A 26,417-nucleotide genomic window follows, 5' to 3' on the forward strand; every position below is an offset into this window, starting at 1 on the left:
CATAATGGATGAGTTTATGAGGAAATTTACTAAAGCTCTGCTATTGGAGTTAGCGGAGAAGTTTGATACAAATGTGTGCCAGGCAAATAAAGTAAGAGAAATTAGACAGGCTAATCTTAATGCCAAGGACTATGATGAAGAAGTGGCGAAAGAATGTGCGAGGAGAATTTGGGCTGCGGCTGAGCAGAAAAAAGCAGAAGAAACAGCCAAAAAAGAGAGATTAGAGTCAGAACGTGAACAAGAAAGAGCAGGACGGGAGTGAGTTTTTGAATTGGAGAAGTTAAAACTGATGAACGTAGTTGAGACCAATAGTTTAACTTTCATGGTTTTGACAGTTGAACAACCTAGAGAAAAAAAGGTTAATTTAAAAGATCTAGTACCACATTTGGAACCTAGTAATATAGATATTTCATTATTCTTTATGCTATTTGAGAAACAAGCTCAAAAAGAGAACGTTAATAAGATTAATTGGGTCTCACAATTTATTCCTTTATTACCTCATGATGTTAATAGTAAAGTCAGTTAATAATAAAAGAACCATCTGATAAAGGGGATGATGATCAGCATGTTGAAAAATTACTCATGTGTAGATTCAAGCTCAGTTCTTTCGCTCTAAAAACAAAATTTGAAGAACATTCTAGAAAAAACGGATTGTTATGGGTGGATTTAGTGTATGAATTGAGAGTCTATTTAGAGAATTAGTTGGATTCAGTGGAAGTTCAAGATTTTGAAAGTCTTACGGAACTTATGCTCACCAAATTCAGTGGAGAGTCCCTCTAGAAATAAGAGAGCACTAATTAGACAATTGGGAAGAATTTAAAACAGCTTCTATTTTAGCAGAGAAATGCGATAGGTATGAGGCTTTGCAAAGAGATACGAGGAAGTTAGAACAGAGAGCGGGGTTTAAGAAACTATTTGAGAAAGTTAGAGAATGGTATGTAAATTCCAATGGTAGTTATAACCAGGAAAGTAGTGGTCATCAAAGAATTAAATCGGAGGAGCATAGAAAAGTGGAGGCTCCTAAAAAACAGCAAGCTTTCAATGAAGCGGGTTTCAAGAAACAGCGGAAAATAAGGTGTTACCAATGTAGAAAAGACAGGCATATCCAACCTAACTGCCCATCGCTGGAAAAGAATAAGGCTAATCTGGTGAATAATTTAGGAAAGTGTTTTGAGCCGTATTTCAAGAAAGCAGTAATTAATGGGGTAGACAGAGAATATCTAAGAGGAGCTGGAATAGATATGCGTAATAGTACTTGGATTACTACTAGTGGCTTATTAAGAGAAAATGTTTGGGTGAAACAGCCTTTGGACAAAGAATGTAAATGTTTATCTTTGACAAAAGTCACCATTGAAGGCGATTTTGATGTGGTTACGACAAAGGCAGCAGTTACTCCGGTAGAATTATATAATGAGTACTATTTGTTAGGAAATAAAACTGCAAAGTTGATAGAGAAAATTAGGGAATGACCAGTTCTCTTAAATGCTGTGGGAACTCGTAGGAGTATGCGCGCAGAAGTTTAGAGAGAGCGCAGAAGACTTAGATTCCAGATCGGAAGAGGTACAAAGTGAAAGTGTTGTGAATAATGAGCTTTCGGAAGAAGGGAAGTTAACAAGTAATACAGAGGAATCTATTGAAATTCCAGTCATCGGTTCAGAAAAAAGGTCTATCTTTACAGATGTTTCGCCAGCAAAATTCTCAGAAGCACAAAAAACATGCGCTAGTTTAGCGGCCCTCTGAAAGAAAGGGGAAAGTGAAAGTAAAAAAGAGTTTATAATTGTAAAGGAGAGACTACTCAGAGTGGCAGGCTCTAAAAAAGGGGAACATAAACTTCAGCTGTGTGCGACTGTTTTTTAGGAAAGGGATCTTGAAGTTATGCCACGAGGAAATCTCTGGTCATTTAGGGGTAACAAAAACCAAGGATAGAGTTTTGACACACTATTTTTGGCCAAATTGTTACCAGGAAATTGAAGAATTTGTGAGGAAGTGCAATATTTGTTAACGTGTAGGTCACAATAGGGATAAAAAGAAAGCTCCAATGAAGATTGTGCCAGTTATATCAGAAGTGTAAAGCAGATTAAATATTGACACAGTAGGACCTCTGATCCCTAGTTCACGTGAAAATAAATACTTAATTACGTCATTTTGTGTTGCTTCCAAATATGCAGATGCCATTCCTGTACAGAATTTAAGCTCTAAAAGTGTGATTCAAGCCTTCATATAAATCTTTTCTAGATCAGGTTACCCTAAGGAAATTCAGTGTGATTTGGGTAGATTGTTTACCAATGAACTTACATTTGAGTTTTTTAGTAAGTTTGAATTAAAGTGTATCATTCTTCTGTGTCACCCTCAAAGCAATTCTGTTGAAAGGTTGCATTCCACCTTGAAAAGGGTATTGAAGGCTTTGTGATTGAAAAGTGGGAAAGACTGAGAAGAATGTTTGTCATGTTCTTTGTTTGCCCTTAGAACTGTTAGCCATGAGAGCACAGGTTTTAGTCCCTGCGAGTTAGTACATGGGAAAATTTTGAGAGTGCCCCAAACGATCGTGTATGCAAACTGGCTAGAGGAAGAAAGTTCAGACCCCACTGTGGTCAAGTATATTCTAGACTTAGTAAACAGATTAAAGAAGTGAGAGAATGAAAGAGTGTCAGAGTTAAAGGAAACTGGTATGATCGCAACATTGTTACAAGAAGATTTAAGGTCAGAGATCTCGTGCTTGTTTTAGCCACGTCTAAGCCACACAAGATGGCAGTAAACTGGATAGGGGCAGATAAAGTAACTAGTGCGATTTTCGAAACCAATTATACCGTAGAGATTTCAGGTTAAGCGTAACAGTGACACCCTTTATCATGTCAATTTGATAAAACCTTATCATCAGCGCCCCGAATTTGTAAATCTGGCGATGGAGGAGGTCATGGAAGATATCGAGGGAGAAGTAGATATTCCTTATTCCTTGGCTTACCCAACTCAAATTTCCAAATAGACTTTTGGAAAATAGTTGGAGACAGTAAGCTAGAAGAAAGAGCTTCGGCAGTAGAAATAGGAAAATTCCAGGAAGTTATAGGGAAGTATGGAGCGGTGTTTCAGCCCGACCCAGGCTGTATGTCTTGGACTGAAATGGACATTAAATTGTTGGAAGAGACTCCGGTTAGAGTCAGGCCTTACCGGATGTCGGCGAGACAAACCAACATCTTAAAGGAGAAAATTAGGCAGTTGCTGATGTTAGGAGTCATAGAAGGTTGAGCAATCTGATTATGCATCTCCTATGATCTTAGTAGAGGTCCCAGGTAAAGATCCTCGCCCTTGTATAAAAAACAGAAAATTAAATTCAAAAACTATGGTCGAATTTTTCCCTCTTTCCAATATTGAAGAAGTTGTCGAAAAGCTCAGCGCAGCTCTATTTATCACAATCATGGATCTAACCAAAGGATACTTTCAGGTACCACTCACAGAGCGTGCACAGAGGTATGCCACATTTTTGACACCTTTTGTATCTTTCATCCTGAAGAAAATTATGTTTGGGCTTTTAAACGTGCCTTTCTATTTTTGTAAATTGATTGCTCAAGTTTTAGGAGGGTTGCACAATTTTGTTCTACCGTATATTGATGATATTGCAGTCTTTTCGCCGACTTGGGACAGGCATATGAAGGATATGGATGTGGTTTTAAGTCATCTTCAGGAGGCTTGACTGTTAAGCCCTCGAAATGCAAATATGCCCAAGACCATGTGAAATTTCTGGGTCATGAAGTAGGGTCTGGGAAAAGGTTGCCTATTGAGGCCAAGATTCAAGCAATCAGAGATTTTCTGACCCCTCTACTGAAACACAGATCTGTAGCTACCTTGGTACTGTAGGCTACTATGCAAGGTACATAAAAGATTGCGTGCGTATTGTGGTACCTCTGACAGACGCTTTGAAGGGCAAAAAGAAAAGGTGATTTGGACAAAACAGTGCGATGAGACTTTCAATGAACTGATTACCAAACTAGTAAAAAGACTGGTTTTTATTTGCACCAGATTATTCTAAAGGATTTGCAAACAGATGCCAGTTTTTATGGTGTAGGTATTGTGTTATCTCAAATTCAGAATGGGGAGGAACACCCTATACTGTATCTCAGCAAAACATTTTCTAAGGCTGAGCGAAATTATAGCACAACTGAAAGGGAACTTGCGGCCATTATTTACAGACTGAAGAAACTAAATAATTACTTAGACGGATAAAAGTTTAAGATCCAGATGGATCATAATCCATTGACTTTTTAAAGAAAATGATGAGATCAAATTCTTGTTTGACTCGCTGGGCATTGTATCTCACACAGTATAATTTTGAAATTGTTCATAGGCCAGGCAAATTACACGGTAAAGCAGATGGCTTGAGTCATGCCTTAGTCTAGTGACTGAACGTAACTAGTGGATACAATGTTAACAAAAAGTGATGAAAATGGTTTTTGTAACGTTTTGGCATTATATTATTTTACTTCAAAATTGTTTGCATCATGCGTTTCATTTTCAAAATTGTTAGAATTAATTTTTTTATCTTAAGTATTAGCATTTTGTAAAATTTGAGGAATGTACTTTGTATTCTGATGTTGAGAGAAATGTATTTTTGTTGCATTCTTGTTTTTATGTTTATCTGTCTCAAGGTGAGGTTACCTAGAAATAAGTACAGGGTAAAGTAACTGGCTTCTCTATTATCACTTAAATGGTTATCACTCGTGTTTTGAAAGCACTGAAAAGTATTTAGAATTTTTCCTTCCAGTCTAGCTAACATTCTTCTACGAGGGAAGGAAGTTGTGATAAGGTGATATAAAGGTCCTTTGTCTAGGATGAGTTTTCAGAGTACAATAGTTTTATATCCAGGATGGTGTCCTGTGCCTTTGTTAATGATTCCGGTTGCAGCTTCGAAAGTCGCTCCAGTGGACAGAAAGACAAAGAGTCTTTTCATCAGGGTCAGGCAATGGACACTTTGTTATGTATGAGTGAAAGAATCTCCCCCCCTTCCCTTGGGAGTTCAGTGCAAGTAAACACAGGGTGATATATAAGGTGGTTTCCTGAGAAGAGGAGACAAACTTTTCTGTTTAGAGCTATGGGCTTGTTGGCCTGCTAAGAACGATCATTTCTCATGTATAATGCATTAGAGCATTTTTCCCGTAAAAAAATTCTGAAATTACGGGACTAAATATACCCAAGTCCTCTATTGTCAAGATATGCAACTGTTAACGTTATTCATCTTATTAAAATTCACGTTATTGTTAAAATTTGAGTTAGAAGTTCATTTCAACCCTGTGTCACACAACCCAAGGTTCGTGTAATGGTTTCGACCCCTACACCACAATCAATATTTAGCTTCAGGTGGAAAAATTATTCAAATATGTATCCAAAGAAAAAAACAGACTGTTTTGAATATATGGCGTTACCTCCTCGCATAAAGTAAGACCTTTGATGATAAAAGAAAACCCATCAAATCAAAGGAGAATTGCCAAATAATTAAAATATTCAGTGTCGACTATAAGCAAAGTGATTAATACTGACTAGAAGAGAAACACGCTAATGTGACAATCAAAATCGTAAAAATAACCTTCTATTTAGCGTAGGTATAATGAAATACTCAATCGATTTCGAGGGCAGCTAAAGGTCCCTCCTCATCAGGAGAAAGAAGTACCTAGAAAGAAGAAAATAAAGGAGTCACAGAAACACGTGGTCCTTATCAGCACTGCACGTGGTCATAACTAGATTTTTAATCAGAGTTGCACTGGCCGCCTACTTTTACTGAGCCAGGCTATCTGATCGAGCATGAAAAATTAGCGAAGTTAAAATAGGGAGCGAGGGGCAAATGCACCTTACACTCAAAATTTGAACTTCAAATAATGGAAAGCAACCACTGAACGGATTTTTATGCCCTCTGGTAGTACCAAACGCGAGGAGGTAATGCCATCTATCGGCAAAATAGAATTAAGATAGTAGAATTTTAAAGGCATTAGGAAGGACTGGATTGGACTTCAAATCATTAACTAAACCTGCTAAATCTTTGTGAATGTGAAAAGCCTCAAGAAAATCCAATTCACTTATGGAAGAAGCCTTTTGGATAATTTTTGCAGATCCAAAATCAAAATTATGGTTAAAAGTCCAACTATGATACGCTATTGAAGACTTGTTAATTTCACCTTTTCTGACATAAGATTCATGTTCCTTGATACGAAACTTCAACGCTCTTTTCGTTTGGCCGATATATCTTAAACCACACTAACACGATATACTATAAATTCCCCAAGAATTCAAGACAGAAACACAATCTTTTAGAATCAAAGGGTGAATTTTATTAATAGGGGAGACACCGACTTGAAAATTGAATTTCTGGAGAATCTGTGCAATTTTATTGCTAACAGAAGGATAAAATGGAAGCACGACAAGGTCATTAATATTATTTCTAACAGTGGAATGTCTTCTTTGATGGGAATCTGAAAATTTTTTAACGGCTTTATCAATAATCACAGGAGAAAACCCACGGTGCGAAAGTGTCATCAACATACCGAATCCAAAGACGAACAGATAGTTTATCAAATAATTTCATCTCAAAATAGTGCATATATAAATGTCAGCAAGTACCGGACTGAGAGGATTACCCATAGCCAATCCTTCAACTTGACGAAAATATGCATTTTGGAAAACAAAGTGGGTTTGACTCGGAGAAACTTTAGTAAGCGATACCAACTCATTAATTTCAGTATGTGTGAAGTGAAATTCCCGAAGCCTAGTTTCAAGACAATTTAGTGCTCCTTCGACCGGAACATTAGTAAACAGTGATTTGACATCAAATGAAACCATAATGGAACGAAGTGGAGAAATATTTTTAAGTTTATCAATGACTTCAACAGAATTTTTTACAGTGTGAATATTGTTAGCAAGTAGAGGAGAAAATCTGGAAACTAAATATTTGGCCAAAGGATATGCAGCAGTACTTATGTTGGAAACAATTGGTTGAAAAGGAATATCGGTTTTGTGGACTTTTGGAAGAGCATAAAGTCTCACGCAATTAGTAATAGGTGGAATAAGTGATTTTTTCAACTGAGTTGGCAGAATGTGGGAAGATTTAATGGCACTTTTTACTTTCGTGAGGTCCGAAGTTGAAGGATCTTTAGGGATCGAGCAGTATGGGCCTTCATTTATCAGTTTAGAGACCACATACTGGAGTCTCTAAACTGATAAATGAAGGCCCATACTGCTCGATCCCTAAAGATCCTTCAACTTCGGACCTCACGAAAGTAAAAAGTGCCATTAAATCTTCCCACATTCTGCCAACTGAGTTGAAAAAATCACTTATTCCACCTATTACTAATTGCGTGAGACTTTATGCTCTTCCAAAAGTCCACAAAACCGATATTCCTTTTCAACCAATTGTTTCCAACATAGGTACTGCTTCATATCCTTTGGCCAAATATTTAGTTTCCAGATTTTCTCCTCTACTTGATAACAATATTCACACTGTAAAAAATTCTGTTGAAGTCATTGATAAACTTAAAAATATTTCCCCACTTCGTTCCATTATGGTTTCATTTGATGTCAAATCACTGTTTACTAATGTTCCGGTCGAAGGAGCACTAAATTGTCTTGAAACTAGGCTTCAGGAATTTCACTTCACACATACTGAAATTAATGAGTTGGTATCGCTTACTAAAGTTTCTCCGAGTCAAACCCACTTTGTTTTCCAAAATGCATATTTTCGTCAAGTTGAAGGATTGGCTATGGGTAATCCTCTCAGTCCGGTACTTGCTGACATTTATATGCACTATTTTGAGATGAAATTATTTGATAAACTATCTGTTCGTCTTTGGATTCGGTATGTTGATGACACTTTCGCACTTTTTGACGGTTATAAAGAGGATTTATCCGAAATTCTATCTATTATGAATTCAATTGATCTAGCCATCCAATTCACTCTTGAAATTGAATCCAACAATTCCCTCCCCTTCCTTGATATTCTTATAATCCACAATGAAACTGATTTTAGCACCACCGTGTACCGTAAACCCCTTGCCAAGTCATACCACCCTATTAAGCAAAAAATGGCTTCTTTTTACTATTATGTATTCCTCGCGCTTAAAGTTTGTTCCTCTGAATCTTTGCTTACCAATGAACTTAATTATTTGAGAGCAGTTGCGATTGACAGTGGATTTTCTCCCGTGATTATCGATAAAGCCGTTAAAACATTTTCAGATTCCCATCAAAGAAGACATTCCACTGTTAGAAATAATATTAATGACCTTGTCGTGCTTCCATTTTATCCTTCTGTTAGCTATGAAATTGCACGGACTCTCCAGAAATTCAATTTTCAAGTCGGTGTCTCCCCTATTAATAAAATTCACCCTTCGATTCTAAAAGATTGTGTTTCTGTCTTGAATTCTTGGGGAATTTATAGTATATAGTGTCAGTGTGGTTTAAGATATATCGGCCAAATGAAAAGAGCGTTGAAGTTTCGTATCAAGGAACATGAATCTTATGTCAGAAAAGGCGAAGTCTTCAATAGCGTATCATAGTTGGACTTTTAACCATAATTTTGATTTTGGATCTGCAAAAATTATCCAAAAGGCTTCTTCCATAGGTGAATTGGATTTTCTTGAGGCTTTTCACATTCACAAAGATTTAGCAGGTTTAGTTAATGATTTGAAGTCCAATCCAGTCCTTCCTAATGCCTTTAAAATTCTACTATCTTAATTCTATTTTGCCGATAGATGGCGTTACCTCCTCGCGTTTGGTACTACCAGAGGGCATAAAAATCCGTTCAGTGGTTGCTTTCCATTATTTGAAGTTCAAATTTTGAGCGTAAGGTGCATTTGCCCCTCGCTCCCTATTTTAACTTCGCTAATTTTTCATGCTCGATCAGATAGCCTGGCTCAGTAAAAGTAGGCGGGCAGTGCAACTCTGATTAAAAATCTAGTTATGACCATGTGCAGTGCTGATAAGGACCACGTGTTTCTGTGATTCCTTTATTTTCTTCTTTCTAGGTACTTCTTTCTCCTGATGAGGAGGGAGGTTTAGCTGCCCTCGAAATCGATTGAGTGTTTCATTATACCTACGCTAAATACAAGGTTGTTTTTATGATTTTGATTGATTAATAGTGATTTGAATTTTAAAAAAGCGAAAAAACATAATGTGCATAGTCTTTATCCACGACATATCACCAAACGCAGAACACACTGCAGAATTCTTTACGAGAACAATTTGTCCAGGCAAAAATCGAAAAATGTCACAATAGATGAATCCTGGGTGTACTTAAACGACTGCAATAAAAGATATCCATTCATTATCATCCAAGAGGAGAAAAAAAAATCTTGAAACATGTTTTAAGGAATCTAAAGAAAGTTTTTCTAAGGAATTTATGAGTGTTACTGGTTTTTTTTCATATAACGGGAAATTAAAAATGAAGAAATTAGAGAAAAATGTAACGATCAACTCTACATATTATCAGAAACATATTTTATACCCAGTTTTGAAATATGAAATACCTTTCCTTTACACACAGTGTGATCAATCAATACAACTACATCAAAACAAAGCAAGCAATGACGTGTCAAACTCTACTGTTAATTTCCTGGGGGGAAAATGGAACAACAAACGAGTATCAACACCATACCCTTCACTCTCAATCAATCAATAACGTATTTTTGCGCTTTTGATCTTTTAAAAAACGGGTTGTCCAAACATTGACCTACAATCTCCTTAAACTTTGAAAAGCTATTCAAGAGCAATGGGATAAAATACCTCTCCCTATACTACAAAAGGCTTTATTGTCTTGGAAATTTTGGTGTATAAATATAGTGAAGAAGGTTAACAAACAGAACATTAAAAACAAAAATTTTAGGTAAAATATTTCTGTAATTACAATGAAAATTGTCTAAAAAATGTACAAACAGCATTAGTAAATTTGAACTAGAGTGAATTATTACATACATACAACTCTTTGCAGGCCAAAGCCAAAGGTATTTAAATACAGTAATTAAAAACTAATTATGGAGTTTAAATTTGTCTATTAGGTATATAAATATTTGATTTTATATTATTTATCAGGAAAAACAGTGATAAATACAAAATAGAGATATATTTTAATATTTCTTTTTAAGAATAAACAGTTTACTTTTAAACATTCATTTAAGAATAAAAATTAAATCAGCATTCTAATCTCTTTAAAAACCAATTTTTCCAATTTAAAAAAAAAAATATTTGCATTTTATTTTTTTAAATTCCACCTTTTTTTCTTAAATCAGGCCCAGCTTTCAAATATCTGATAGTCTGCCAGCAATGCAATTGATACCTCATGTAAATTAAACATATTAATTCTGAGCGAAATATATTTTTGTTTAGTTATTGCTTGTGAGAACAACACTTAGGTTGTGCCTTTCTGTGCTTTAAACATGGACGTATGCAGCTGCCAAGCCTATCGTTTATGCTTGGAGTCAAGTGATAAGCATTTAAACTTACTTTGAAAGGAAAAAATTTTACATCTCTTTGCACCGTAGGTTCATTCCAGTCTCTGCCAATTAGTCGCTTAGCATCAAAGACAGTATTTTCAGGATTTGTTGTTAACTGATTTTTTGCAGCATCTCCAATCAAACGTTCTCCTTCAGCAGTAAAAGCCACATAGGAAGGTGTGATACGATTTCCTTGGTCATTAGCTATAATTTCTACTCGACCATTTTTAAAAACACCAACACTAAAAATAAATTCATAAATTATTAATTATGAAAATAATTTAAATCTGAATCAAATTATATATTATTTGTAATGAATATTCTTTTTCGGCATATTATTATAAATACTAAATATAAGTACAGTCAAAAGTAGTTAATTCGGACCTCAAAGCTACAAACTTTCTGCGCATGCATCGTGTTGACGCATGCGCGTAAGACCTAACGGCTGCGAATATGCGTGTGCGCATGCACAAAATACGTTTACGCATGCACGTTTAATGTATAACGGATGGTATAAGCTAAGCTTAAATTATATAATTCAGTTAATGTTGAAGATTGCGTTGTTCCTTAATCTTCGAATTGGATCCGGCTTATTATTTTTTGCAGACTGTTAGAGCAATTTTATAAAAGTAAGCTTGAACTTTCGACTATGTCAAATAGAATTTCAGATATATATTTACTAATATGTAAAGGATCTACAAAGCGAAAGTATGTTTCAAAGTCCATTAAACAAAAGTGGAATTGCAGCAAAAAATGACCTAACCATTCCGAAATCCGTTTATCAATTTCATGCTGCTCTGCGGCGGGGGAAAACGCCATGGTGCGCAATGAATTGGAAGTTGATCTGTCAAGGCAGATGTTTTCAACACCGTGGCGCGCAATAAATTAGAAGTTGATTCGTCAGCACTATCCGTATCTTCAGGGCAGATATTTTCATTTTATTTGGCTTATAATTCCTTACTTCTCGATGTATTCCGTCTTTGAAATATGATTAAAATCAAATTCCTCGTCATTATAATTCACTTCCGATAGTGAAGAAAGTGACACAGAGGTTATTGAAACGAAAAAATTTCGATTGACAAATTAGTCGGTATTCTCGACACAGCAATTATAGGACTTGAACAGCAGAACTTTGTAACTGAACAAGAAATTATGTCTGTTTATAAAATTAAAGAGAAAGTATTATCATATAAAATGAAGCAACTTAAACAACTTGCATTGAAAGAAATGTTTAATAAAGTAAATAAATATTAAGCCTTTTTTTTTTTGTAAATTTTGATACACTTTAGATCATAATTGCTCTTTATTTCATAAATTACGGTTTCATATTTTTAACTTTATAATTTCTGCATGCCATCTTACCAGATTTAAACTGATGATCTATAATCCGGAAAATTCGATAATCTGGAATCACCCGACGAGTCCGGATTAATGACTTTTGACTGTGTTCTATATATTAAAAATAAATTGAATTCAGAATAAAGAATTAGGAAAATTAAACAAATTCACCCATTTAACATCAAATAATAAATTTTAATATTCATATATAAGTTAATATAATTTACAGAATAGATCAGAAGTTTTATGAAATTTTCCACAGTGGTATAGTTTACATTACAATGAAATCTGTAATCTAGAAATATGCAATACAATTTAAAACAGAGATATCTGACATAACTTATTAAAAACCCAAGTGAGAAAAAACTTTAAAAAAGTAGGGGTAATAAATATGCATTTTGAAATGTTCATATCAGATCATATGTATATCATTTTCACAATGTATAACTAAGCACAAGTAGGATAAAAATGCAAAAAAACTTCCTGCCTCCAAGAATAAAGAAAGTTCTTCTTCCTCCTAATTTACACATTAAGATAAACATTCAAGTCTTCCAGTCTTAGATCAAATATTATTCTATTAAAAAATGCATTTTTTTTTTTTCATTAGAGAGATTCATATATTAGCCAAAAAAAAAAAAAAAAAAAAAAAAAAAAAAAAAATTGTTTAACTATTTTTTCTAATGCTGCATAAGCCAAACACAAAATTCTAAATATAATTATCTGATTACATATAAAAAGCTTTTTTGATAAAAGTTTACAATTGAATGCTTTTTTTTTCCCTACGATAACTTAAATGTTTACGAAGTAATATAAAACTTTCATCCAGTAACCTCCGTGCTTTCAAGTGTACCATGTCAAAATCAATAGAAATGGCCATGTTTGAGCCACATATGTATTTGTTGTAATCGAAACTGCATGATGTTCAGTACAAGTACTGAAAGCATCATTGTAACAAAATGCATCAAAAGCAGACTAGTTAACCATTTTGACTGTAAAAGGACTTCAGTTAACAACATTTTATGTTATGCTAAATCATTTGATTACAACACACAGCTGTGATGCAATAATTTGGTAACCTCTCTAAAAGGGACATCCAAAGACATTATGCAATTAGCTGCTGTTAGTCACAAACACTCAAATATTTAATATTCTTGAACTAGAGACTCAAGCTCTAAAGGTAACTGCAAGTTCGTTTTTTGTTTTCAGTCTTTCAAAAAGACTATGAGAAGGATAGTTTTAACCTAGTTCATAAACATAATGGTTTAACAACAGTATTAATTTTTCAGAAGTATCTGAACCTATCAGATTACACAAACTTCATCACTTCTACATAAAGAAAAAGCTAAATTTCTTTAAAATACATTAAGATATAACTTGGCTAAATATGCAGCTTTGATGTTTTTCATAAAATAAAATTCAAATAAGAATTAAAACCTATCAAATAAAACACCAACACATTATTATTCTCATGTTACACTGAACAATGACCTCTAATACTGCATTGTCCATTATATAATTTAGAACAGTAATTTTTCAACATTAACAATTATCTACATCTATCTGGAATCAATTATAAGAAAAAAGGTTCAGTAAATATTTCTTTAGAGCTGTTAAGAATCCAATTTGAGATATTAAAGAAGAAGCTTTTATCAGAACCCATATTAATTTTGTATTTTCTTAATTGTCTCACAGCATCTCCATATTAACTATAAAGCAATCAGCACATAAAATAGCTTGACACTTGACTAAAATTTGCATTTAGTATTTTATTTAAATGCAAATAAAATTTAGATTTGCAAGTTTTACTGAATCAATTGCAAATTAAATTATGATATATTAAAAATGATTTTTCTCTATGATATTCATTCTTACCATGAATAAGTAGTTCCTAAATCTATCCCTATAACTGTACCAAGAGATTCTTTCTTTGATTCATCAGCTACACAACCACAAACTGTAATCAGCAGAATATAAACTATAATTTTAATTATCATTTTCACCTGGAAAGACAAAAAAACATATTAATGGGCAAAATACTCATTAGTAATGATAAATTTTAAAACCAGATCTATTATGAGCACATGAGAAAAGGCACTTTAAGACAGCAAATATCTCAACCATAACAGATCCATGTAGAAATCATAAAAGTCATTGACCTCTTCTATCCATCAATTACTATAAATTCGCCTTCCAATAAAGGAAAATTGGATATAAACTATTAATATACTCTGAACTGTTTAGAAGTTCAATTAATTTAACAGATTAAAAAAATTACATGATTTTCTCCACATTTAAAAATTTTTAACACATATTTTAATACTCAGAACTTACCTTAGAATATCACCTCTAACATTAGATTTAATATAATTATGCTATGAAAAGTACTGATAACAAAATGCTAACATTTAACAAATCGAGTCTGAATAACTCACAAATATACAATAAAATAAAGGAAAAATATCTAAACATAAAATTTCAATTACGCGTTTTTAACATTTCTGAATTTTAATCGGTCAACTTTAATTTACAACTGTAGGTACGTTTACAATTGTACATTTTCAACATTTTAAGTTTATTACTTAAAGAAACTATCGAAATTGAAAAAAAAAAAAAAAAAAAAAAAAAAGGGCCACATCAGCAGTATTTAAAATTGATTTAAAAAAAAAAAATCTTACTTTGAGGATAAAAATAATCACTAAAGTTTTTAAAGTAAATTACATCCCCAAAAAGATTTATGTATCAAGCAATTTTCCTAGAGCTAGTGATTGATCGTTAACTCACATCGTGTTAGAAAATAAGTGAAGAAATATCAGAACAGTTTACCTAATAATACAGCAACTGCACAGCGAATGAACTGTCACAATAGAGGTAGATGACACGCAAAGGGATATCTAAATCCCAAAATTTCGAAACTAGCAGTGCGAGGAAATCACTGATATCAGACACACACAGGTGCCGGAGGAAACTAGCAAAAGTAATCTGAACGTGTTACAAAATGCCGTGTCCGTCTCTTATTGGTCAAAGCGAAACCAAAACTTCATTTTACTTCAGTTCTATTTCTAAACTAAAGTTTGCGCGCTTACATTAGTTTCAAGTTATATAAACTTGGCTAAATAAATTAAGATTTATTCAAGATGTATACAGTAAGAGTTTTTTTAAAGGGCTATTTGCATTAGTTCGTAAAGCTCAAGTAACTGAATTGTGCAACAAATGCTTAAAACATAAGGTCTTTGCAGTATATTTATCATGTTTAGCATGAAACTCTCGAGATTTTATCCAAAAGCAAATACCTGGATCCTCTTAACCACTAAGAAAGATGCAACAAAGATATCTTGGAAAGTGCAATAAATCTTAATCTGTCAGTTAAAGAAATCCGTGATGTCTAGAAATATTACTTGACAAGTATGGATTCTACAAAAGGTGAAGCGAGCTTACTAAGCCAATGAAGTGAAAAATGATTGTCACCGTATATTAATATTGTTATATAATCTCTTCCAAAGTGGGAAGTAGTTGTACTGACCATATGCACTGCTTCGAATAGAAAAGCATATATATTCATGATAGCATGTTTCACATGTTTCTATCATAAAATATTTTCTGTTACCAATATTCGGCATGATTAGCTCTTGTCCTTTTATCTCATCACGATAGTTTTTGTTTTATGGCTTTATAATCAGTCTAATAATAGTTGGGAGAACTATATTACATATCGATTCAGTTACATTATTTTCGTTATTCTCCACATTTCCCATAATTTAGCCTAGCTTGCACGGAATGCACTTTTGCTGCATTTAAGAAGTTTCACATCTTCAAGTCTATAATGCAAGCTAAGTATGTAGTTTTAGCCTGAATAGTGTTTTATTGAGCAAATTCTTACAAAAACGTAAACTCTGTATCCTTGATTGCCTGCTATATTCTTCCTCAGTGTATTTAAAATCTGGTTCTATTCTAGGCGTTTCTTTAACCAAAGAGGTTAGTATAGAAGTTTATTCTAACCTCCTTGGGTTTGACAGTTTAACTCTTGTCCTGTTTTGGCGAAGAATTAGTTTGCCTTTCCTTCTCCTTTTTTGTTATTGTCGCTGTTTCTGTCCTCATTTGCTTCCCAATATCTTCAATTTTTAAACTTTCTAAGATTTTGATACAACAGAAATTTCTTCAAAATCTTTCGACATTTCTTCACTATCTCTAGTGTCTGAATAGAGCCAGAAAAAGGAAACTTCACGATCCAGTAAAATTTATCAAAAGTATAACATTTGAATTTTAATACGAGGACATTTATTAAAAACGTTTAGAATTTGAAGCAATTTGTTAGTACGGTAGCATAATTTAAAATTATTCTTTAAAAAAGTATTTTTTTTTTAGGGATGCGTTTGAAAATTATTAAATCTTTTCATATTTGTTCTGTGGATGGCAGCCTTTGCAAATCGGCTCATTTACTGTAATATTGTTTTAGAAATTCGTGTCGTTGATTGCCGTCTGCTAACCATAAAGTCATGTTTAGTATATGAAAGCTTAGTTGATAGAAACTAGTTTGATAATTGTAGCAATTAGGAATATAATAGGTAACGGAAATATATATAATATGGAAATTTGTTATATTTGATTTATGATTGTTCTTGCCAATTAAAAGTCTTCATAGTGAAAGTTACATCTTGTGTATTTGATAAATTTTATTGCGTCGTACAGTTCTCTTTTTTTTTTTTTTTTTAGAGTTTGTGAATTGATATATACTATTACCAAGAGCTATTTTATTGTTTTGACAACATCGGTGTATATTTAATGTTATCGCGTGAATTTTATGTAAAAGTTTTATTAAATTACAATTTTCAATGGATGGAAATGCTGATTTGATAAGCGATATATAATTTTGTCAAATATTCAGGTTGCCATCAAAAATTTATGCATTCACTAGTTTCATTAAGTTGCCTGAAACTGAAGATTAGATTTCAATTTTAGTGTCGCCTCCCTTATTGTAAATTATGTGAGCTTCAACTTGAAGGGTATAGTTTTCGGTTATTTGGTCTCGTTTATCTTTTTGGGGGAAGAAAATGTAAATTTTAAAGTTGAATTACTCCTTTCTTGTGTATTTCACATTTTGTCTAGGCTTTGTTGAGTATTCTTTAATTATGAACTGCAGTTTTTTTAAAACAAAATGCAGTATTGTATAATAAAACGACTGTAATGGACTTTAATTGGGATTTTTATTTATTTGTGTGTGTGGGGTATTAAAAAACTGGAAAAATGATTTTAATGTAATTTAGCATATATTTAATTTATTTATTTTTATGTGTAAGGACCTATTGGCATTAGTATAATAAATCCTTGCTAAAATTTTTTTATTAGCTTGATAAAAGTTTACGCATAACTTCTTATAATCTATTTATGCATACATATTTTATGTATAATAGCCTGTTTATACAAACTTATATAACATATACACATTCAGTAGAATATGCAAACATTTTGTAAATAAGTTCAAAACTTAAAGGTTTGGGCCTATTGTGTTAGAGATTGATAATTTTCTGTTATCGGGACCAGATTCTGAAATGTATGTACGTATGTAACACACATACACACTTGCATGCATACATACATAAATGCATACATTTCTGAATCCAGTCCCGATAACAGAAAATTACCGATAGATTTATAATACGAAATGTGCCAGAGCATTATTTGTAATTTATTTGTACCTTTAATACATGAGTGCTCATTTTTAAATTTAATGTCTTTTATTTCTATGTATGTATTTTAAAACTGAAAATGTGATATACATATTATACATAAAGACAGGGCGATCTGAATGTCTTGTACATAAAAATTAAAAAATTTTGGAAGCCCAGATTGGATATTAATGCAAATTGTTTTAGTGCATGACACATATACAAGTATAGTATAGTACAAGTAATATGTCACATGAGATTTCAGTTGTAATTTATGTTGTCAGCTTTATAGAAATTATCTGCTTTATGCAAGGTAGTGATGAATTTCTCACAGAATAAATTTTTAGGTACTCTTCTCTTTTGAGGGCCGTAAAAAATTGCAGCGAAAATGTATGCAAAAAAGCGCCAAATCTAGCAAACACACCCATTTAACAGTGCGCCAAATCTAACAAACGCACCCATTTAACAGCACGCCAAATCTAGCGTACATGCTGGTTTCAGATTGCGAAAGTGTATATAGTTCTATATTTCTTAAGACGCCATTGAAATACTAGTTTAATTTTTAAATCTTTTTTTTGATATCCTATGGATTTAACAATTTGGGAATTGGCCACGATGAAAAGTCGGCAATAGAATTTTGGGTAAAGTGCAGAATCACTCATTGCTTGATGCGTTTTTAAGAATTGCACATAGTCGGTATCCATGTGCACATAGACCTATTTTAATTTAAAAAAAATCCCAGAACTGCACAAAAATGGCACTGCGCACCCCTTTGACTTTATCTATGTACACATCGACCTATTTTCATTTAAAAAGTAAAATAAAATTGACAAAAATCCAATTGTTTTTAACCCTCGTAAAAAGCGGCAAACAAATAAGTGAGTGATTCTGCACTTCTGAATTCCGATTCTGAATATTTTCAAAGAAAAGGCATCATTCATTATAGAAAGTTACATTTGAACAACCAACGAGATGAAATTATGCTTTAGCGATAAGTCGGTAGCGAAATAGCGGTGCAGGCATCCATTCAGTTATGTTTAGCAATTTTTATATAAATTATAATAATGATTTGAAATAGTTATTTACTCTTATGCTTCCATTCAGTCATGTTTAGCCTTTTTCATATAAATTATAATAATAAAAAAGTATTATATGAAATTAACTTTTCATCTAAGTTAAAACATGAATCTTAGATAGTTATTTACTATTATACTTCCTTTCTTGCAACAATTATTTTGGCAGCATTGGCATCAACAATAGTTTGGCGATTTTTTACGGCCCTCGAAACCGAATAGTACCGATTTTTATGATGGGTCATTAGCTTACAAGGCATAAATTTATTTGCAGCATCATTTTTTTTTTTTTTTTTTGTCTTTATTGGTGATTGCAACATTTTATTCTTGACTTTGTCCATTTTGTCTGCACTCAGAAAAGATGACCACTTATTTCTTATAATGAATGCTTCCAGTTTCTCAGAATCAAATTACTAAGTGGGAAATCATAGTCTTGTTGGATTCATAAGCATTTATAAAGGTCTCTTTAAATGTATTAACAATGTTTCATGAGAATGCCAATGTTTATTCATAAGAATTCATTTTGCTTAGGGAAAACTCATCTTTATGTTACATCAAACACGTATTTATATTTGGCGAGAAATTTGGCGACTTGAGGGCGCATATCAGAGTAGTTCCAAAATATTTTCTTGAAGATTATATAATTTTTTCAATTAGAATAAAATGTGATAATTCATTAAAAAATGATTGTGTGATTCTATGTATCAACATTCTAAAAATATTTGTAATTTTAGAAATTGTTACATCAGATGCATTTTTTAAAAAATGTTTGATGTGCAAAATATTTGGTACTTTTCCGTTTCACCGGCGCAAATCTCGCCAAGCAGACTTTATTGGCGATAACATACAGTATACACATAAAAAATATTTAAAAAAATGTTAGTTCTAAGAATTTTTTATTTTGAAGGCATAAACATTTTAATATCGCTTAAAATTTTATAAAAAGCCAATAAATAAAGACAATAAATTTGTAAAAAGACATTAATTTAAGAATTTACTATACTTTCATGGTTCAACATCCTGATTCGCCGGTTCCTATCACGTGACCCCAAGCGATCTCATCTCATGTAAACTACAAAAATCTAATGTTCTCAGTAATTATCTACATTAATTTCAAGTTAAATCTTAATTTGGAACACAAGTTTAAATGCAACAAATATTTCAATTCGTACGAATAGCTTACTCAGAAATTATGTAAAACTGCAGTGCTTTACTTTGCTAACGCATTCTCATTAGAATGGATGAATTTAAGCCTTGACTTTACCTTTTCTATATTTTCGGCTTCGGGTAAGCGCTGTGATTGCATCCTAATTGACTTAATTACCGAAAATGGCCTTAGACATAAAACTGTACTATCTGATAAAAATCCTATGTAATTATATGCCAGTATTGAAAGAAACAATCAATCTGATAAGAAAAAGCTGCGACTTGTTTCTAAAATGAGGCGTAAAAGGTTACCAGCGAGAATATTCCTTTTGGAATTGGTTGTACCATTATTGGCGACTTTATCGCTTGCGCCGGCATAACGGAAAAGTACCAAATATTTTAAGTATTTGTCTCATTTTGTTTTTGAGAAAATATGATACATCAGTGTATGGCTAATCTTTATTCTATGGTAATCCTTGTTTTTTTCCTTAAAAATTTGCCAAGGGGTATCGGTTGTTTACCAAATTTGGAAGCCTACCGCACGAAATAGGTTTTTCGGGAACCCTAATGTTGATAATGTTAGCAAAATTACTGGTTACTATGATAGTTTTAACTTTGTTTTAGCTTCCTTATTTTTAAATGAAAATAGATCGATGTGTACATGGACGATGATAAGGCAGTGCGCAGTGCCTAGTTTGTGCAATTCTCCAATGTTTTTTTAAGTAAAAATAGATCGATGTGTACCTGGGCACTGAGTTTGTGCAAGTCTTTGACTTTTTATTTTGTTTTTATGTAGCAGCCATCTTGAAATTGTGCCTTCCTGGCATTGATCTTGGCATCAAAAAAGAAATGATTCACCAAGGGGTATCATATAGTAAATTTTTACATCAATGTATAAATTAGGTATTTTAAAAATATATGCTAGCTATGCAAAACATGTTTAATATTTTAACATGTTTAAAAATTGCAGTGGAACACATTAAGGTATAAAATGTGTTCCACTGTTATTTTGAAAACTAACCATTCTCACGTTAAGCTCTTGTGAATTTTTAGGGCAGTTTTATTCCTTTTGAATCCTAAAATTTACATAACTGTAGTGCATAATTTGTCAAATACATTATGCAGTCAAATCCATTGTGATGAACTTAAGGGGACCTGAAATTTTGATCACTATATATAGTCTGTGGTTCATTATATACGATCGAATAGGAAACGGGTTATCTCACAAAAACATGTAAACATTGAATGAAAAAGAAAGAAAAAAAGTAATTAATATTGTCACATCCACCAAAAGAAAAGAAAAATAATAAATTCATTTAAAAAATCATATAAAGACTTAACTACAATTATTATTATGTACAGTTATTAAATTTGATGTTTTTGTTTTCCAGTTTCGCTATATATTAATAATTTTATATTATAAATTATTCAACATAAATATTTTAATTCTGATTCTTCTCCCAGCCTTTTAGAATGGTATAAAATACATGTTTGAAAGTTTTACTATGCACAAACAATGTATTGGACTATATGTTTGCATTGTGCTACTGATATGTAAGCAGAAGAAAAATGTCCGTTGTTGAATGTTTTATTGTGCATCTGCCTCATGAAATTTGTTACATTTGGTTTCATCATTGGTTAAAAAAATAAAATATTTGATGTCTTGAGCATTCATCTAATTACATAGCTGTAATAATATAAATAATACTGAAAAAGTTTTTTTCCCCCATCTTTTTTCAGATTATGTTTCTTAATTATATCTGAGTAGTGTCATTATTATTTTTTAAATACAGTGTGTCATAATTTATATATACAGTCAAAAGTCTTTAATCCCGACTCTTCTTGACTTTGGTGATTCCGGATTATCGGTTTTTCAGGATTATAGAACATCAATTTAAATCTGGTAAGATGGCATGCAGAAATTATAAAATTAAAAATATGAAACCATCATTTCTGAAATAAAGAGCAATTATGATCTAAAGGGTATCAAAATTTACAAAAAAAAAAAAAAAAAAAAAAAAAGAGCTTAATATTTATTTGTTTACTTTATTAAACATTTCTTTCAATGCACGCATGCATAAAGCATACATTACGCATAGTGTAAATTAGAAAATTGCAACCAGAAAACTATTCGTGATGTTTATAATGACGAGGAATTTGATTTAAATCATATCAAAGACGGAGTCCATCGAGATGAAATACTACATTTAGTAAGGAATTATAAGCCGAATAAAATAAAAACATCTGGCCTGAAGATAAGGATAGTGCTGACAGATCAACTTCCAGTTCATTGTGTGCTGCAACGTTCCCCCCCCCCCCCAGAGCAGCATGAAATTGATAAACAGATTTCGGAATGGTTAGAGAAACAAAGGATATGCCTTTATCCATTTTTTGCAGCATCTAGCTTACTTTTATAAAATTGCTCTAACAGTCTGCAAAAAATAATAAGCCGGATCCAATTTGAAGATTAAGGAACAACGCAATCTGCAACATTAACTGAAGTAGATAATTAGATAATTTTAGCTTAGCTTATACGGTCCGTTATACATTAAACGCATATGCATAAAGGTATTATGTGCATGCGTAAACGCATTATGTGTTTACGAGTTTGTAGCTTAGAAGTCCGGATTATAGATCATTCCAAATTATGGACGTCCGGATTAAAGACTTTTGACTGTATTAGTATTTGATATAAATTAAATCTTAGTTGGTAAAATTATTAGCCCAAAAGAGGTGTTAGGCCTGATTGGGATATTAGTCTCAAAACGGCATTTTACATTGAAATGCTTAAATGCATTGTATCACTTTTCAAATTGTTGCCACCATATGTTATTGCCCCGTATTAAATTTAAAGAAATTGATTAATGAAGAATCTGCATGAATGTATAGGGGTTGGACAAAAATATGGAAACACTGAAATAAAAACTTATTGGTCTAATACTGTGTAGGGAAACCTTTGGCAATCAAAACAGCTTACGGTCTTCTCAGAATGGATAAAAAGCTCTTGTATGCTTTGCAAGGAAATTTCGTACCATTCTTCTTTACTGAACTTACCAGTAACATTGCCAAGTTCAGTTAATGATGAGGGTGCTGGATAGCTCTCACGCAAATTTCTGTCCAAAATAGCCCACAAAGATTCAATAATATTGATATCTGGTGACAGTGGTATACAAACCATTGATTTTTCTCACCTGCAGTCCAACCTTGTTAAGCCTTCATACAGCAGTTAAATGGCTAATTAAAGTTCTTGTGGCAGCCTGAAAGTCTAAAACCAAATTTCGAGTTGCTTCACAGTGTCTTTGAGTTGACATTGATAGAAAATAGTCTTCTGATGCGTGTGTCACTGTTGATCATCCTTGACTAGACTGTCTAGCAGCTGATCCAATGCTTAAAAAACATCTTCAAACTCTTGATGTGGCACTTTGAGTGACATTAAAATATTGAGCAAATTTGTGCTTGCCTTTCCTTGATTCTACCAATTATTCATGACTTTTGACCTTCACTTTAAATGATGCATTTGAGCCATAACTACTGAATACTGATAACTCTCAGAAACCACATTCACTTTAAACAACACTCCAGCCTGAAATTCCAACATTAATCCATTATGTACCACATTGTCAATCATCGAATTTGCATATTTCCGTCACTAACGCATGTAAGGAAGTGCAATTTTGTGTTGAAACGTATTTAATTAGTATAAATAATTATAGCATTGGACATTGGTTGCAACATTAACTTTGTGAGCGTATTTTTTGTCATTATCCTTTAATTTTGATGACCAATTTATATAGGCACCAATTTATATATGTAGCAGAATTTTTAATCACTTTGTTAATTGAAGTAGCAAATAAAATCCTCTTTGCATAGCAGTGCTTTCCATCTTTATGAAAGTCACTTTTTTCAAGCTAGAAACAGATCAGTGTAAGGATATGGACTTTTTTAAGCTGGAGCATGCTTTTGATGATTTGTGTTCTCAAAAATGGTCCACTTGCAAGAAAGATGCCAATGCTTTTATCCTATATAATGGGTCTGAGCCTTTTTTGCCCCCTTTCACCATTAGTGGAAGATAATCTTTCCTTCTTCCCCAAGCCTGAAAAATACTTACAGTTGCTCACAAAAGTGTTCATACACTTATGAATTTCAGTAAAGTATTGCTTTATTCATTAATAAAAATTAATATTTTGGAAGGAAAATGTTTTAATAATATCTACAACTGTCTCTTAACCAAACCTACATTAATTAGTAAAAGTATATTTATGGATGCCCCTTGGCGATAATTGGCGGTACATGGACACCGAGTTTGTGCAGTTCTTTGACTTGTTATTTTGAATTTGTTTAGCAGCAATTTTTGCATGCAAAAATCACCGCTGCACAAAACAGACAGAAAAGGTAAAATAAATTCTTTAAAATTTGCAGAACTTTTTTTAACTATCCAATCGGAAAAATGCAAAAAACTGAAATAATTTATAATATCTGTTAATGATATTTTTTACCTGTTAGTTTTATCTGTTTGTTATCTGTAAGATTTTAATCTTATCTGTTAATTTTAATGAACATTTGCACTATTAAAGCAGTTATAAATATGTTTCTAATGACATCAGTATAAGTACATTTGTTGTTTATGTTGCTTGAGTTTTTTTTTATATCCTCCACAATAAATACGTAGGTTAGGGCAAAAGTCATGGCAACTATTTTTTTTCTTGAAGATACCAGTCCGGTTGGAAAATGTGACATATGCAGAGGAAAGGACAAAGTCTTAGCTACATGTGTGGACAATGAATAGCACTGAAATATCGTAACACACAAATTTATTACGGTAGTATACAGGGCAATATGGCCTTCACTGTGCAAAAGAATGATGACACAATATACATAAAGTTGACATGAGAAACCTGGTCCTGAAGACCCACAATGTAGTCCCCTGCTACTGTCACTACACGCTGCCAACGATGTGGGAGGCTCTGAATACCATCAGCTTCAGCATTTGCCGCACCATGTGTGAATCGGGTCATCTGTTGGCGCACAGCATTAGCAATGTCCTCTCGTGTTGCAAACTGCCTACCTCATATTGGTTCCTTAATCTTGAGAATGAGATCAAATTCACTGGACGAAAGGTCAGGAGAGTACCGGTGGGTGCTCGAATTCTTCCCTTCCCCAATGTCGGAATAGCTGCCATACACTGCTTTATGTGGTCTTGCATTGTTGTGCAGAAATTATTGCACTGTCCACAAGATCCGGACGTTTATCTCGAATGCCACGTCGTACCTGTCACACCAGGAAGTCCCTGTAGTACTGTACAGTCACTGTTCTGCCATGAGGAACAAAGTGGCAAACAATGACACCCCTGACGTCATACGCGACGATCACCATCAATTTGACTGGGGAAGGATTCTGATGCTAGCTCATTACACAGTATCCTGTGGACAGTGTGTTTTTTGATGCCACTTGCTCTCTCCAACTCCAGCAACATCCATTGTCTGTCTTCATCCATGAGGTGCTCGATGACGTCAGGGGCTAAGTCGGTCTATACACTCACCGGTTGTCTCGAACATTGCTCATCACTGTTTGACACACGTCCTTGCTGAAACTTTCCTACTTACTGTGCTACTTTACAATATGGTAGGGCATTATTACCAAGGTCTACTAATTCATTGTGACATTCCATCGCATTTCTCCCTCGGAGAATGGCTATTTTGATGTAAGCGCGCTGCTCAACACAGTTTACTTCCATCTCGCACGACACTCACCAACTGACTGATTTCAGAGCCCTCGCTAATACAGAGCCAGCTATCACAGAGTCATCTGTTGTTCTGTATACACACTATGCCTGCAGAACTTCCACACGACACATATACGTTTTGTGATCGGTTCACATATCTACAAGAAAAAAATAGTTGCCATTACATTTGCCCCAACCCTCATAATAATTTTGGTTCAATTAATTGTGGAATTATTTTAATATTTATATTATATATTTTAATATTATATATATAGCAATATTGGGATATTTTCGTTTAAAAAAATTTTTTATCATAAAATTTAAAATGTATTTATATAAATTATAGACAAAAAGACAAGAAACTTAGAACCAAATTCACAAAGATACAAAAGAAGTTAAATTCAATACAATTAAAATCAAAAATTCCCATAAATATGTAAAAAGTCAACTTACTGTCACTAAGAATTGTTGTAAACTACAGATACATAAAATAGAAACTATGTTGTGTATTTGGTTTTAAATTTTTTACTTTTTGTCTATAATTAATTTTTCAGCTGCATATTGCATGGAAATAATATTGGAATGATTTTGTTTTAAAATAAAAATATTATGATACTGTATATACGGAGGCTATTCCCACTTTTTTTAGATGATTTTCATTGTATTCACACAGATATTTTACCTGAAATGTTTGTGTTTTAAATGTTCTGTTTGATAACTCTTATTCTTCACTATCTTTTTACGCCTCGGTTTCGAAGACAATAGGTTTTATTGTATCGGAAGAGGTATTTTACCCCATTCTTCTTTAGGAGCTTTCCAATGTCCAAGGAGAGTTGTAGGTCGATCTGAACAGACTGCTTTTTGAAAGTCCATAACCACAAAAATCCATGAGTGTTACATCAGGAGATTTAGTAGGGGTATGAGTGAAGGCCTTTATATCCATTTCTTCCATTTTTCCCAGGAAATTAACAGTGGATTTTTCACATGTGGCTGCTTGCTTTGCCTTGATGCA

General features: G+C 33.0%; 2 protein-coding genes across 4 annotated transcripts in view; one reads left to right on the plus strand and one right to left on the minus strand.

Moving 5' to 3' along the window:
• Positions 1–14,780, minus strand: part of LOC118203966 (endoplasmic reticulum chaperone BiP) — a 34,394-nt gene extending 19,614 nt beyond the window's left edge. Inside the window, exons 1-3 of one of the 2 annotated variants that reach the window (XM_085814295.1) lie at positions 14,625–14,780; positions 13,674–13,801; positions 10,474–10,705 (exon numbers count right to left, since the gene is read on the minus strand). In XM_085814295.1, the coding sequence (XP_085670421.1) occupies positions 10,474–10,705; positions 13,674–13,795 (354 nt within the window). In that variant the 5' untranslated portion in view covers positions 13,796–13,801; positions 14,625–14,780. Of the gene's footprint in view, positions 1–10,473; positions 10,706–13,673; positions 13,802–14,476; positions 14,496–14,624 lie in introns of those variants that run through there. The other variant, XM_085814297.1, reaches the window with a different exon arrangement.
• A 1,438-nt stretch (positions 14,781–16,218) lies between these two features.
• Positions 16,219–26,417, plus strand: part of LOC118195249 (E3 ubiquitin-protein ligase COP1-like) — a 90,951-nt gene continuing 80,752 nt past the window's right edge. For both annotated transcript variants that reach the window (XM_035366504.2, XM_035366505.2), the window contains exon 1: positions 16,219–16,363. The gene's annotated coding sequence lies outside the window, so the exon portion shown is untranslated. The remainder of the gene's footprint in view (positions 16,364–26,417) is intronic.

This window comes from Stegodyphus dumicola, chromosome 1 (genome assembly GCF_044657685.1).
Source record: "Stegodyphus dumicola isolate Sdum_Otavi_A_Nest chromosome 1, ASM4465768v1".
NCBI classification, from domain to species: Eukaryota; Metazoa; Arthropoda; class Arachnida; order Araneae; family Eresidae; genus Stegodyphus; species Stegodyphus dumicola.